Source organism: Eubalaena glacialis, chromosome 3, assembly GCF_028564815.1.
Source record: "Eubalaena glacialis isolate mEubGla1 chromosome 3, mEubGla1.1.hap2.+ XY, whole genome shotgun sequence".
Classification (NCBI taxonomy): Eukaryota; Metazoa; Chordata; class Mammalia; order Artiodactyla; family Balaenidae; genus Eubalaena; species Eubalaena glacialis.
Genome location: NC_083718.1, coordinates 15,236,413 through 15,250,025, shown reverse-complemented (window position 1 = coordinate 15,250,025; position 13,613 = coordinate 15,236,413). Strand labels below are relative to the sequence as shown.

Here is a 13,613-nt window from a genome sequence, read left to right as displayed (position 1 = left end):
CACTCATATATTTTTGTATTATTAGCTCATTAAAAATATAAATAACTAGAGAGCAGGTACTATGTCATATTTTTATACCATTCAGAATAGACATTTAATAACTACTTGGGTTTTTTTAAGTGAATCACTTTTGAGCTCTCAGTGTGTTTCTTTACAGTGGCATAAATCCAAGTTCATACGTGTCCTTTAAAAATCCTGCACATTTCAGATTGGACTTGAATGTATGATGATAATAATGCTATATTTTTTCATTCCCAGGTGGAAACAACCAAGAAAAGTAAACGGAATTCTGGAGCGCTATATACTATATATTTCAAATCACACGCATGATTTTACAATTTGGGATGTCATCTATAACAGTACAGAACTTTTTCAGGACCATGTGCTACAGTACCTTTTCCCTGGTAATAAATATTTCATCAAGCTGGGAGTAAGTTCACTTTACTTTTATCAGTTTCTCTGTCCCCATCACTCCCCTTGCTTCTTTCTTTTGTCTCATCTTCTCTCCATGCCTCACTTAAAAAAAAAATGCAAAATTCTCTTGTATTGCTATTTACACTGAAAACTCACTTCAAATACAAAGTGAAAATTCTGCTGATCTAATACCTACATATTTATTTTATATTATGCAAAACAATAGAATAACCATCTGAATCAGTAGATTTTTCCAAATCTAATTTGGGATTATTATTATTTCTTTTTTATTATTTGTAGAATGTCATAATTGTTGAGGGCTTTCTAGAAAATGCTTGGATTAATAAGGTTATTTCCCCATGGGGCTTGTATTCATTTGAAAAGCAATGTGCAGTATGAAAATGTAGGTCTTATATTTTTAAATGAAGGTTTAAATGACCCCCAAATATTCTTGATTATTATTATATTCTGGTTTACATTACACTTCTGTCTCAAAAGAACAGTCACTTCATAAAACCCTAGAATCAACACAGTTTAGACAGGCGATAGCATTTTTTAATGCAAAATAGCACTTTTACACAAAGGTCTTTTAAAAGACCTTGATATTACTGTGGAATTTATACTCAGTAGTTCCTTTTGTTTTTTGATGAAATATAATCTTTTTTAAGTTTAATAGCACATCTGAAAATAACTGAATATAAACATGAGATTGTCCCTATTTGTTTTAAACACACGCTTCATTTTATAGCAATACCTATGTAAGGATATTTGCTTTGATAAATGCCATAGAAAATATTCTGCTCTTGATTATGAATAAATTTACATTTATGTAGACACTGTGTATGCATTCATTTCACTTAACATGCTCTTGAATGCTCTAAATATTATACCACAAGGAAATAAACTACACTCAACTGTTGCTGTCTGACCTGACACCATAAAACAAGGGCAATCAGACACGGTTAAAAATCCTGTTCAGAACTGGCTTCATGTGCCTAGGTGTTCAGCACGCAGGTGGGTTTCTGAATCAGTGAGTGGATTACTTAGCTTTATTACCCAAGATGTAAGAAGTGTATTAACTTGATTTTCAAAAGCTAATACAGAAATCCACACTATTTTCAGAACAGTGGTGACATCAAAATAAGAAAAGTCCCTATGGTTTAGAAGCAACTAAAATTAAACAGAAATTGTGTTGCCCTTGGTTTTGATTAGAAGGAAGCAAAGGATAGGGAACAAATTTCTACTTCCAAGGCAATTTTTAGGATATTCTGAGCAGTCAATGAAAATCCACCTGAATCTCCTATGTTTTATAAATCTGTAATACCTTGAAAAATAAATGCCACTAGATTGGGAGTCTGCTCTCTTGAGTTTTAATTCAGATTTTGCCACTAACTGAATGACCTAAGACAAATTCTCTTAATTGCACTGAGTCTTAGGTTCTTCAAGCCTAAAAGTAAGACTTTGAATTAAATGATTTTTAATGTCTCTTTGAGCCCTAAAATTCTATGCTGCTAAAAAGGTGACCCCAAATAATATTTTGTGAAGTCAAATGAGACCTGTCAGCCACTGAATGATGTTCGTGCAAGATGTCAGAAAGACGTGGAAGTCTTTGCCCTAACTCTTGTTAGGGAAATAAATTTGCTCATATTATTTTTGATTTCACTGTATTTGTCAGGGCAGAAAATACACTGATACATCTTCAGGAAGTATTCAACTAAAAGATTTTTTACTTTAACTCTGTTAACCCATAAATTTAATGAACCAGAACATTTTAGGTTCATCTTGGTTAATTGAGGAACTCGTGTATATTTACAGTTTCAACATAATAACTGGCTTTCAAGGTCATGAGATTAATAGGTGGAGATCAGGTTCTCAGCCAAATGGAGTTGCCTCTTAGCATGCTGACTGAGTGCTAGGAAACAAAACATACAGAAAACAAAGCGTTTAGGCAGGCATTAGAGAAAAATACATGGGGATTCCATATGATTTACTATGATTTACTCCAGACTGGAGCAGGTATGTTACTTCATGTGATTTCGTGTCATTTCCCCTGTTGACTGGATTAGAAACTCCTAAAGGGTAGAGACTGCGTATATCGGCAGAGTTAAACAAGGTGTCTGGAAACTGGAAGCTTGCAAACAGTTCTTGAAAGAATGAATGAATGAGTGAACACTGAGTACATTTATTTCATAAAGAATCTGAGACTTCTGATGTGAATCAAATAACTTGCTGTAAAATGTCAGAGTTAGAGACTGTGTGGTTCAAAATATAAGCTCTTTCTCCTAGAAGAAACAGTATAATATTTTGTTCCACTCAACAAATGGTATTGCAAAGTGTGGTAGCTCCTGGTAAAGATAATAAGCCAGCAATTAAATAAGGAAGCTTATAAGACAGGTATCGAGATATGTATGGTTTGATAATATTCATATTACTGCTAGACATTTGCCTCTTAATGAATGTTAAGTATATTTCCTGGAAAGATTCTTGGGAATGATGAGCTTTAAATTTTCTAAAGATCATTTCTAGATAACATGGCCTTGTTCTTTTTCTTCATACTTTAAAAATATGTTGCGTTCTTAACATCAGCAGACGCTACTTATCTGAAAACAATCTGTTAGAAAAGAGAATGCTAGTTTTAGATGTTCTTAATAGTCATGATTTCAAAAATAATTGATACACTTTTATTAGTTATGCATTTTACTGTACCAAAATTGAATCTCCTGTTCGGACCAGTTACTCATGGCTTCAGGGTGGTAGTATGACTTCTCAGTTTAAAACAATATATTTGTAATTGATAAAAGCTATAACCAGAAGCAACTTTAAGAACATTTATTTCCTTATTGAAGGAACTAAGATGCTCACCCCACTCACCTAGCACCTCTAAATGCATACAAAAAGAACGTGGGAAAAAAAGAACAAAATAAAATATCTTGCAAGTAATTCTGTTGTTTCAGCAATGCCTTTGTAAATTTGGGTTCATTTACAAGAAAAGTTCTCTCATAAACTCCTTGGATCCTTAAGAGGCTTTTTATCAAGTTGCTAGGTTATGGGTCTTCCATGACACAGCCCAACGAACAGTCCTTCCAAACCAGAGGATGTCTTCATTTATTCCAGAATTCCCCATCCCATAAAATTCTCAAAACGAAGTAAATTTTAATTCACACTCTGTTTTAAAAAACACATAGTGAAATGTCACATAGTACATACAGTATTTCTCTGGGAGAGATGGCGGGGGGAATTCTTAGGCCACAAATGAGAAAAACAATAGTGACAAAGAGACTATCAGAATTACATCCCAGTGTGGTTTGAGTTTCAGCATAACATGCTGCAACATTTTTCCCCTCCTAAGGAAAAAAAAGTCTAGGAAATGCCAGTGGACGGATTTATCTGTCTCTAAGGACTGGAAAGTATGCTCCTTTGAGCGTTTTCCTTCGATAATTCAGCTGTCTCATACAGCCTCTTTTCCTGCCTCGTTTTCTGGTGGACTTTTTTAGCACGTTGGAAATTTTTTTTTTTTTAATTCTTCTGTTTTAACGTTCAGGTAGTTATTTCTTGGGCTAATAGCGACATGTCCTAGGGCTTCGAATCGGGAGCTCAATTGATTTCTCCTTATTTGCCAAGATTCTGTTCTCAGGAGGAGTATGGTTTATCTCTTACAGAGATACGCACATGCCAGAGCTGAACATTAGAGGAAACCCGCAGAGGTTAATTAGGTCCCCAATCTTAATGCAGTTTCATGCCCAGGCCACAGTTGAGCCCATCTGAAACTTGCTTACGGTGAGAAATTATCCTGAAGACATGGGTTACTGTTGTCTTCTCACAATAAGAGGTAAAATTGATCTCCGACTCTACTGACCATTTATTGTTACTTACACTTAGAGCGAAGAATTTGCAGCTATTTTGCAGCAACTTTACAAGTAGTATACTTCAGTATAAGAAAATACCTTTAAAATCAGTCAGCTTTCTTCTATCTTTAGGAAAAAGAATACTCACTGCTTTAAGTATCAAAAGGTCATTCCTTCAGTATCAAACTGGAAAGCTTGGTACAGGCCCGAAAAAATAGAGAGGTCTTTCGGTTTTTTACTGTTAGTCATATCTACCTTCCATGAAAATGAACTGAATAACTGCCTGCTTTTTACATTGTCCTATGATTTCGCCTCATTTTCTTAATGCTAGTGGTAAAATTTAGTGCTTTCTGAAAGATTTTTACATTTTATTGTGTAAATTACAGTTGTAACTTAAAGAGGTACTGAACAAAGCTTTAGCATAGTTTTCAAATAGCTGCGTTATATAAAGACATAATTGCTAATATTTACTAGCAGACATAGGCTGGAAAAACTGTGTGTATGTCTCAATTTCCTGGAGAAATGCTTATCTCATATGTTAGGTAGGGATGATATTTTCCTCATATACTGAAACATTTATTTGGAATTGTTGGCAGTTTATGATGAAAATGTACACAGAAGTTTCTGAATATCCTTAATATCCATGAATCCATTTCTGGAATTAGTAGTACCTCCCTCCTTTGGGAATTTGGGGGTTCTGTGAGCATTTTAAGTTTGTTGGCCATGTAATGAAGCTCAGTTCCTCCGGCATGTAAGTAAATGACTTGACCCTTAAAGCCAATAAACATTCACTCAACAACTGCTTTGTTGTCAATTTATGAGAAATATTGTTTTATTCCATTTCACATTGTGTTCTACTTTAAACGTATTGCTCACGCTACAGTAAGCAGAAAGAAATTATATTTTCTGTGCTTTTTTTTTTTTCTAGAAATCACTTGTTTTGTCCTGAAGTAGTCTTCAATCTCTAGTACTTTTCTCATATGGTGTGCACATATGTGTGTGTGTGTGTGTTTAATTCATTCTAAGAACCTTTGTGTGAGGATAATTTCATCGTGGCTATTCACACAGTCAATATATGCCCCATCTCTAGGCTCTAACTTAGGATGTATTCATAATCCATACATTCTTTCATTCTGTGTTATTGCTTGATTGTTAGAGATGGATGTCTCGTGTCCTAAAAAGCAAACTAATTAAATGTCAAACCTCAGCAATGAAACAAATTTATTTGGGGGGTGGGAGGTTAAAGAGAGCATTATTTTAAAGGATCTGGAGCTCTTTATGGTGAACTCTCTTTCTTCAATGCTCATCTAAACTTTGGGGCCCCAAAGTGAAATGTGCTCTTTTTGTCTCTCTGTTCAGGCTTGCACCGGGGGTGGATGCACAGTGAGTGAGGCCAGCCAGGCCCTGACTGAGGAGAGGGCCCCTGAAGGCGTGCCAGCCCCCAAGGTGCACCTGGATTCAGCTCACTCCTTTAACATCTCCTGGACTGAGCCTGAATATCCAAATGGTAAGTGAACTCTTTTAGCCTCAAGTTAAAAAGATGATTAGCAAAGGTAAATTAATATTCTAAATGGCAGCTTATATGTGGTGCTTAATTTTTAATGATCATTTTAGCACATAAAATACCTGAGATAGTATCATTGTCTGTAGTTTAGGAGATTGTGGTTTTTAGGTTAACATACAATTTTGGTGGCTCAAAAGTGCTCCCTTTTGATAGTTCTTATGTACTGCATCTTATGGTTTAATATGTTCTGGGAGAGGTGAAGAGAACAAACCAAGATTCCCAAAGAATGGCCTTGTGAGAGTGACGTTATATATTCAATGACTTTTTGTTTTTGACTGTTATTCATTCTTTCTTAGAGAAGTAGGGAGATAGAAAGTTCATGCGCATACTGTATTTCAAACTGCTTTTGCTTTAATAAGTTTATCTTAAAAGGGACCATTTGGAACTCTGTATTTTTAATATGTTATTTATAAATATTTCAGCATGCATACATTAAATATATATACATTTATTCTTGTTTAACTTGAAATGGATTGTATATATTTCTAAGTGATATGTGTATATATACACATATATATGTGTATATATACACATATGTATATGTCTTTGACTAGTTTAGAGAGTTAGGTTAGCCAGTTAAAGTTTGCTAAAATAAAATCTTACAAAGAAGAATTTGTAGTAACTTGGGATAGAAATTGCTTTATTCATTTACTGGAAATATCTTTAAGTTCCATATAACATAGTGTCATTTTTCCACACTGGTCAAGCTTACATAACATCAAATTTTGTTCCTCTTTAAGACAAATATCAAGAAGACTTTTAATATCATAGAAACTCTTTTAGGTAACTCATTACTGAAAATTGAAATGGCCGCTTTTAGCATAGCCAGAAAGAATGAAAGAAAAAGAATTACAATTTTATTAGTTTGTCTTATGTTTACTATGATATTAATTACTCCAGTCATCTCATTTTAATTAAACTTTTGGCAAATGCATGAGATATATTTGAGGTAAGGGAGAGAGATCTAATAATTACAGTGAGTGATTATCTCTGCTATTGAAGTTATCCCTGAACTATTACAAATTTCCTAGTAAAAAATAAATGGATAGCTATTTGATACTTAAACAGTCAACAATCTTGTCATACTTTGTGCTCCACCAAGAAACCTAGTCTGTAGGTGGCAATGAAAATGCGAATGATTTATTCCAGTTGGATTGCTCTTAACCGCTGTTACGTGATTTGTTTAGTAGACATTTCCCTTCATCCTAATCAGTAGTTGTAACTATAACTGCCCCCAGAGTCCTAGGTTGACTAAAGAAATACTTTCGACATTTCAAAGAATCTTTGTGTATTATGTGTTATATATTTACAAGCAGCTTTAAAATATATTCATTGAACCATAAGAATTTGGGAGATTTAGAAGACTGGTGTTAACACGTTCATTTATTCTAAAGTCTTGTGTTTAATCACATCAGAGTTTTCAGAATTTTTACTGTGGGGCAATGGTTAGACATTTTTTAAGTGATAGTTTCATTAAAAAAAAAAAAAAAATTCTTCTCTTCATTACTTCTCTCTCCACTTTCCTCCGATTTTCCAGTGTTTAGTTTCTATCCTCCATTGTCTACAGGAGGATCTGATCGTTGGATGTTTATCTTGTCACTTCATCTGTTTTCAAAGCTCCCACACTTCCCTCTAAAAACCCAAAGAATAAAGCCCAGATTCTTTAGTCAGACATTCAGATCAGCCCCAACTTGTGACTCGATCTGCATCGACATAGCCTTGTAACACACTTTCCTTTTTAGCCTCCTGAAATACTTATGGCTTGGTGCAGGGTTGAAAAACATGGGTATGGAGTCAAATAGGCCTAGAGTCAGATCTTATCTCTGACGAGCAATAGCTGTGTTACTCTGGAAAATTTACTAAATGCCATGAACCCCAGTTTCCTTGGATTATAAAATTGGAGTTAATGATCCCTACCATCTCTCCAAATCTAACTCATTCCTCAGCACTAAATGTGAAGCCTCTTATTTTATGAAATCATTTCACTCTTTCTTGAGTGTAGGTCAAGCTTCCTCTCTTCTCTTGACCATATATCCTCTTCCTATGCCTTCATCATGACACGTACTTCATTCATCCTTGGCCCAAATTTATTTGGGTACATGTCAAACATGCCCACCAGATGATAAGGACCACAAATCATTTATTTCTCTTTTCCTTCATGGAGCCTAACACAGTGGAGTACTTTCTGCTGATACCTAATAATACTTAATTTATTTAGTTGTGTCTTGTGAAAATTTCATTCAATCAGTAGCGTATATATTGTAGAGTCCTGACTCTTTAATGATACCAACAGAGAGGATAGAAGTAGTTACAGGCCAGATCCTGGGACATGTTTGTTTGACATGTATTTGTTTTTGAAATTTAGTTGTTCAGCTGTATGGGGTCTGGGACTAGGTGTTTTTTTTTTTGGAGTTTGCATTTGACAAGAATTTTTAATTTTCTCTTCTTGAGTATGCCTAGTTTGAATTTAATGGAACTAGACCCATATTACAGTACAGCTGCACTGTGGTTGCTTTCTAATTTCTGAATATGCTGCGGAAGAGTAATACAATTGGAAAATAAGATAGGTTTCAGCCTTATGTTACTACAGATACCCTTTCAAATGATTTTAAATTGTGTTTCTCAAACATATCTGATTATTAGAACCATCCTGGGGACACTGATTAAAGGAGTAGATTCTAGTGCTCCAACAAAAGACCTGAATAATCATAATATCCCGTTGACTTGGTTACCATCAAAATGCTGATGAGTATTGGGGGATTTCCCTGGTGATCCAGTGGTTAAGACTCCACGCTTCCACTACAGGGGGCACGGGTTCGATCCCTGGTCAGGGAACTAAGATCCTGCATGCCGGGTGGCGAGGCCAAAAAATAAATAAATAAATAAATTTAAAAAATGCTGAAAGAGTATTAAATACACCCTCCGGGTGAGTCCTCCCTCCTTAGCATCCCTTCAGGAGATCCCCACATGGATTTCTATTATATTTTAAGCTCAACATATCCAAGTTGTTTCTCCTGATGCTCTCTTCCCCTCTACCTGCCCTTTCTCCTGTGTTTCCCCTCTCCCTGATTAGCACCACCCAGTAGTACCACCAGAAACCTGGGAGGCACTCTTGAGTTCAGTTCTTGCTCACCCCTGATTTTTCATGAACTGTACTCTAATGAAGGCCGGTAGTATTTCTCACCCAGATAACTTCAAGAGCCTCTTCATGCCCTACAAAAATTGAGTGTGTTCATTCAAAATATACTTTTGATGACCCACTAGGTGCCATCATTCTGATGATACCAAGATGAATTTGCCCAATCCTTGATCTTAAGAGGACCAGAGAGTTCCTTAGGAGAAACATCCATGTAAACAAATAATAACGAGGTAGGGATGTGTACAAGGTGCCATGTGTATGGAGAAGAAGCAACCTGAGGATGTGGGAATGTCTTCCCTCTGGGTCTTTATTAAGATGTAGCAGGTCCAGAGGTATTTACACATTTAGACTGTCGTATTCTGTAAGGGGTACTGATTGTCTGGTTTTGTACACTCTAGGCTCCAAAATCTTGACTCTGTTACTCAGCTATATACATAAAGGATTATTTCATTAGGACTTTATAAACATGAAAAAAAAAATGTTGAGAAACAGTAAACCCACTTTCTATATGAAGTATTTCCAAATGCATACCTATATGTGACAAAATATGAAAGGTATAAAAGGTTCATATATAAATATCCACTTGTTGCCTATCAAGCAATTGGTAACCTTTAGCCAGCATGGCATAGGAAGCAGGCTCTCTGCTTTATAACTGATTCGGATTTAAGCTATCAGCTCCTACTCATTAAAGTTGGGATAATCTTTTTTTTTTTAAATTTTTTTCTAAATTTATTTTTGGCTGCATTGGGTCTTCGTTGCTGCGTGCGGGCTTTCTCTAGTTGTGGCGAGCGGGGGCTACTCTTCGTTGCGATGCGCAGGCTTCTCATTGAAGTGGCTTCTCTTGTTGCAGAGCATGGGGATAATCTTTACCCAGGGGCTAGGAGAATGGCCTCTTGCTGTCCGATTCCTCTCTTTCCTTTGTTTCCCAACCTGCTCCTGCTTCACAGCTTGTGCTGGGTAGTTTGCTCTTTGCTTCAGGACATGCTTCACATGCTCAGAGAATTTTTCCTGTTCTAGCCTCTTTTGTTCAATGCTGTACCAGCAGCTCTAGTGCCTAACACATAATCGGTGCTCAATTAAAAAATATGTTGATTATCACTGTCAAGAAAAAAAACCCACAGAAAATAACAAGTGCTGGAGAGGACGTAGAGAAACTAGAATCCCTGTGCATCGTTGGTGGGAATGCAAAATGGTGCAGCTGTTATGGGAAACAGTATGGAAAAATCTTCAAAACATTAAAAATAGAATTACTATATGATCCAGCAATCCCACTTCTGGGTATTTATCCAGAAGAACTGAAAACAGGATCTTGAGTAGATATTTGTGCACCCATGTTCATTGCAGAGTTATTCACAATAATCAAGAGATGGAAGCAACCCAAATGTCCATGGATAAATGAATGGATAATCAAAATGTCATATATGTATACAATGGAATATTATTCCACCTTAAAAAAAAGAAGGAAATTGTCACATGTTACAGCATGGATGAACCTTGAGAACATTATATGAGTAAAATAAACCAGTCACAAAAAGACAGATACGGCATAATTCCATGTACATGCGGTATCTAAAGTAGTCAAACACAGGGAGACAGAATGTGGTTACCAGGGGCTAGGGCTTGGGGGTAAGGGGAGTGGAGAGTTTCTGTTCAGTGGATATAAAGTGTCAGTTTTGCAAGGTGAGAAAGTTCTAGAGATCTTGCCCATCAATGTGCCTATAGTTAACACTACTATACTGTATATTTAAAATGGTTAAGATGGTAAGTTTCATGTTATGCGTTTTTCACCACAATGAAAAAAAAAGAAATGTAGGGAGGATGTAATAGAATGCAATAAACTTTAAAACCAGAAAAAAATCAAGATTAAGGACTGTGTTAGTTTAAAACAAACAAAAATTTAAATTAGTAATCACAAAAAGATATATGCATAAAATATACATCTGTTAAAAAAGAGTGAGTTCATCTCTGTCTTTTGTGCAACTTCCTTTTCTCACTTAACAATATGGTCATAACATCTTTCCATGGCAGTTAAGTGTAGCTCAACTTCATTCTTTGGAAAGGCAGTGTAGACTCCCACTGAGTGAAACCACAGCTTATGTGACCCATCTTTTATTGATGGACACTTAAGTTTCCATGATTTTGCTATTATAAAGAATGCTGCTTGCTATGCATTGCCTTAGTCTGCCAAGTACTGGGTCATTATCACTTGATTAACACCTAAGGCTTTGCTTCCTTCAAATATGCCCTGCTTAATCCTGGTGACTTGCTTCACACACCTGCAAAAATGGTGGTGTGACACTCCACCTCTGTTTCTCTACTCAGAGTCCTTTGCATCCACATTCCCTCTGGCAAAGGTGTTCTTTGCAGGCTGCAGTTTCAGGCAGGATTTTAAAACCTCCGAAAAGAGCTATTTTTTAGGTCCAAGGTGGATAAGAACCCTTTATTCTGTAGGACCTTGGCTCTTCCTTTGTCATACCATTAGCCAGCAATGAGAAACAGCACAAAGGATTACTGTCTAAGAAATGTGTGACCAGTATTGTGTAGATTACAATTGCATAATTAGAATTACGCTTTTGAGAGCTTCCAAATTCTCACGAGCTTTATCTCCTTTCAGAAGCTTTGGCCTTAGAAGCTGGAAATATGATTATTCCTCCCACTTGAGGTCTACTTTGCTAAAATCAGCATAGATATCCGACTCCACCAAACTTATTCCTCCTTGTCTAGCATAATATTTAGTAACATTTTAAACTAATTAGAATATATATATTTAAAATACTAACTAAAACTATAAAATATGAAATTCTTATCCTTTATTAATACTTAGAATTTCTTGTAACTCTCCACTATCCTTACCTAAGTAAATTTACCTAAAATAGTTTCCCTGTTAGACTGTGACCCACATGAGGGCAGGGATTCTATATGCATTGTTTGCTGTTCTAGTCCCAGCATTTGGCAGGGTGCCAGTCATGGAGGAGATGAGTATTAAACAGCTGTTGGATGGATTAGTGTTTACTGATGCCAGGGACAATGATAAAATGATAATTGTGTTGATGTGAGAAGCATGCAATCATATGCAATCATACAGTACACATAAATGCACATTGAGAGCATGTCATAATTATATAATACAGGTGGGATGATTTCAAAGGCAGTGGAAAGGCATCTCCGCCTTGGCCTACTGAAGGCTCAAAATACATACTTAGAGACTCAGTCATTTGGCATACAATTTCCTCAGCCTGGTAATTCGTAGATGTTCTAAAGAGAGATAGCATGCCAAGCTGGATGCGCTTTGCATGCCTCAGTGTGAAAGGCTATCTTGTTATAGCCGTCAGGATTTGCTAATGTCAAGATGGGCATGAGAGCTGGGCACCCGTTAGACAAGGGTTCCAGGGTCTCCTTGAGAAAGGAGAGAATACTTGAGGAGCCTATGGAAACATTTTCCTAATTTAGCCTTTTGTATTGACCCAGCGTTGTGAGAATTCATACACGGATATGTACCAAGGAAGTGACAATAATTTCAGTAAGAATAGGAAAATTTTAGGAAGTTGATTATTTTTGCAGACTTACACATAGTACCATGAAGACAACAGAACATTATTGAAAGAAAGTTTAGTTCAATTTTTTGAGCATATATATTATTTCAGGAATGGGTGGTAAGCACACTAATTAACTGTAGACATTTATACACACTCTGTATATGCTGTCCTTCACATTAAGAAAGGATATAGAGAAATTTTTAGAATGTATGTACATGAAGGTGTATGTGTAAATACTAATTAAGTGCTCTACCCATGCAGAGAAAGAAATATTTGATTTTCTGCTAATAATAATAATAGTAGTAATAGTAATAGCTACAATTTATAACTATGTGCCAGGTACTTTCAATCTCATAACTAGCCCAGGAAATAGGTACTGTTATTCCAACATTCAGATGTGGAAACTCAAATTTATAAGTATTAAGCAACTTAATTACTCTAGGCAAGACAGCTAGTTAAGTAGGAATGTAATACAAAACAAGGTGTGAATGACTCAAAATGCATGATTTTATTCACTGTACTCCTCACCTCTACTTTGTGCAGAAATGCTCATAATGTAGGATTCCATGTAGCCATGTGAAAAAAAGATATTTTTCAGATACTTTTACAGGTTCAGTGTCTCATTCTCAGTGCCAAGATTCAACACTTCTAAGATCTCTGTCCTGATTTTTCTCTGGTTTTAAAGGAATAACTATTTTTTTAAACTTTTTATTTTGAACTAACTTTCTTTTTAAACAGTCAAAATGTGAATCTATTTTCTTTCCTGGAAATACTCAGATTTCCTAGAAGAAACAGATTATAGAATTTGGTGAATCACTTAGGAAAACGGCTTGACAGTTTGAAGCAAACCTTGTGTAACTTTTATGAAACACCTCCCATCCGTTTGTCAGGTAGAATTTCCCAAGCACGTTCTTTTTTAGATTCCGTTGATTCCATTTTTAGGCGAGCATTACAGTAATAAGGCATTCTTCCGTGTTGTGAAAGCTGTTCTCTCTTTTCCTTTTTAATTGAAGGATCAAGTATTCACACAGGGAGATATCTGCCACATTCAATCATCATCCAGACCTTGGGGGGAAACCTCGGTTGATATTCACATTGCCACACTGGACTGGAAA

General features: G+C 35.9%; 1 protein-coding gene across 1 annotated transcript in view; it reads left to right on the top strand.

Annotated features, from left to right (window-relative positions):
- USH2A (usherin) overlaps positions 1 to 13,613 on the top strand; it is a 795,289-nt gene that overhangs the window by 407,625 nt on the left and 374,051 nt on the right. The window contains exons 33-34 of the mRNA XM_061185303.1: positions 259 to 430; positions 5,619 to 5,766. Coding sequence (XP_061041286.1) covers positions 259 to 430; positions 5,619 to 5,766 — 320 coding nt within the window. The remainder of the gene's footprint in view (positions 1 to 258; positions 431 to 5,618; positions 5,767 to 13,613) is intronic.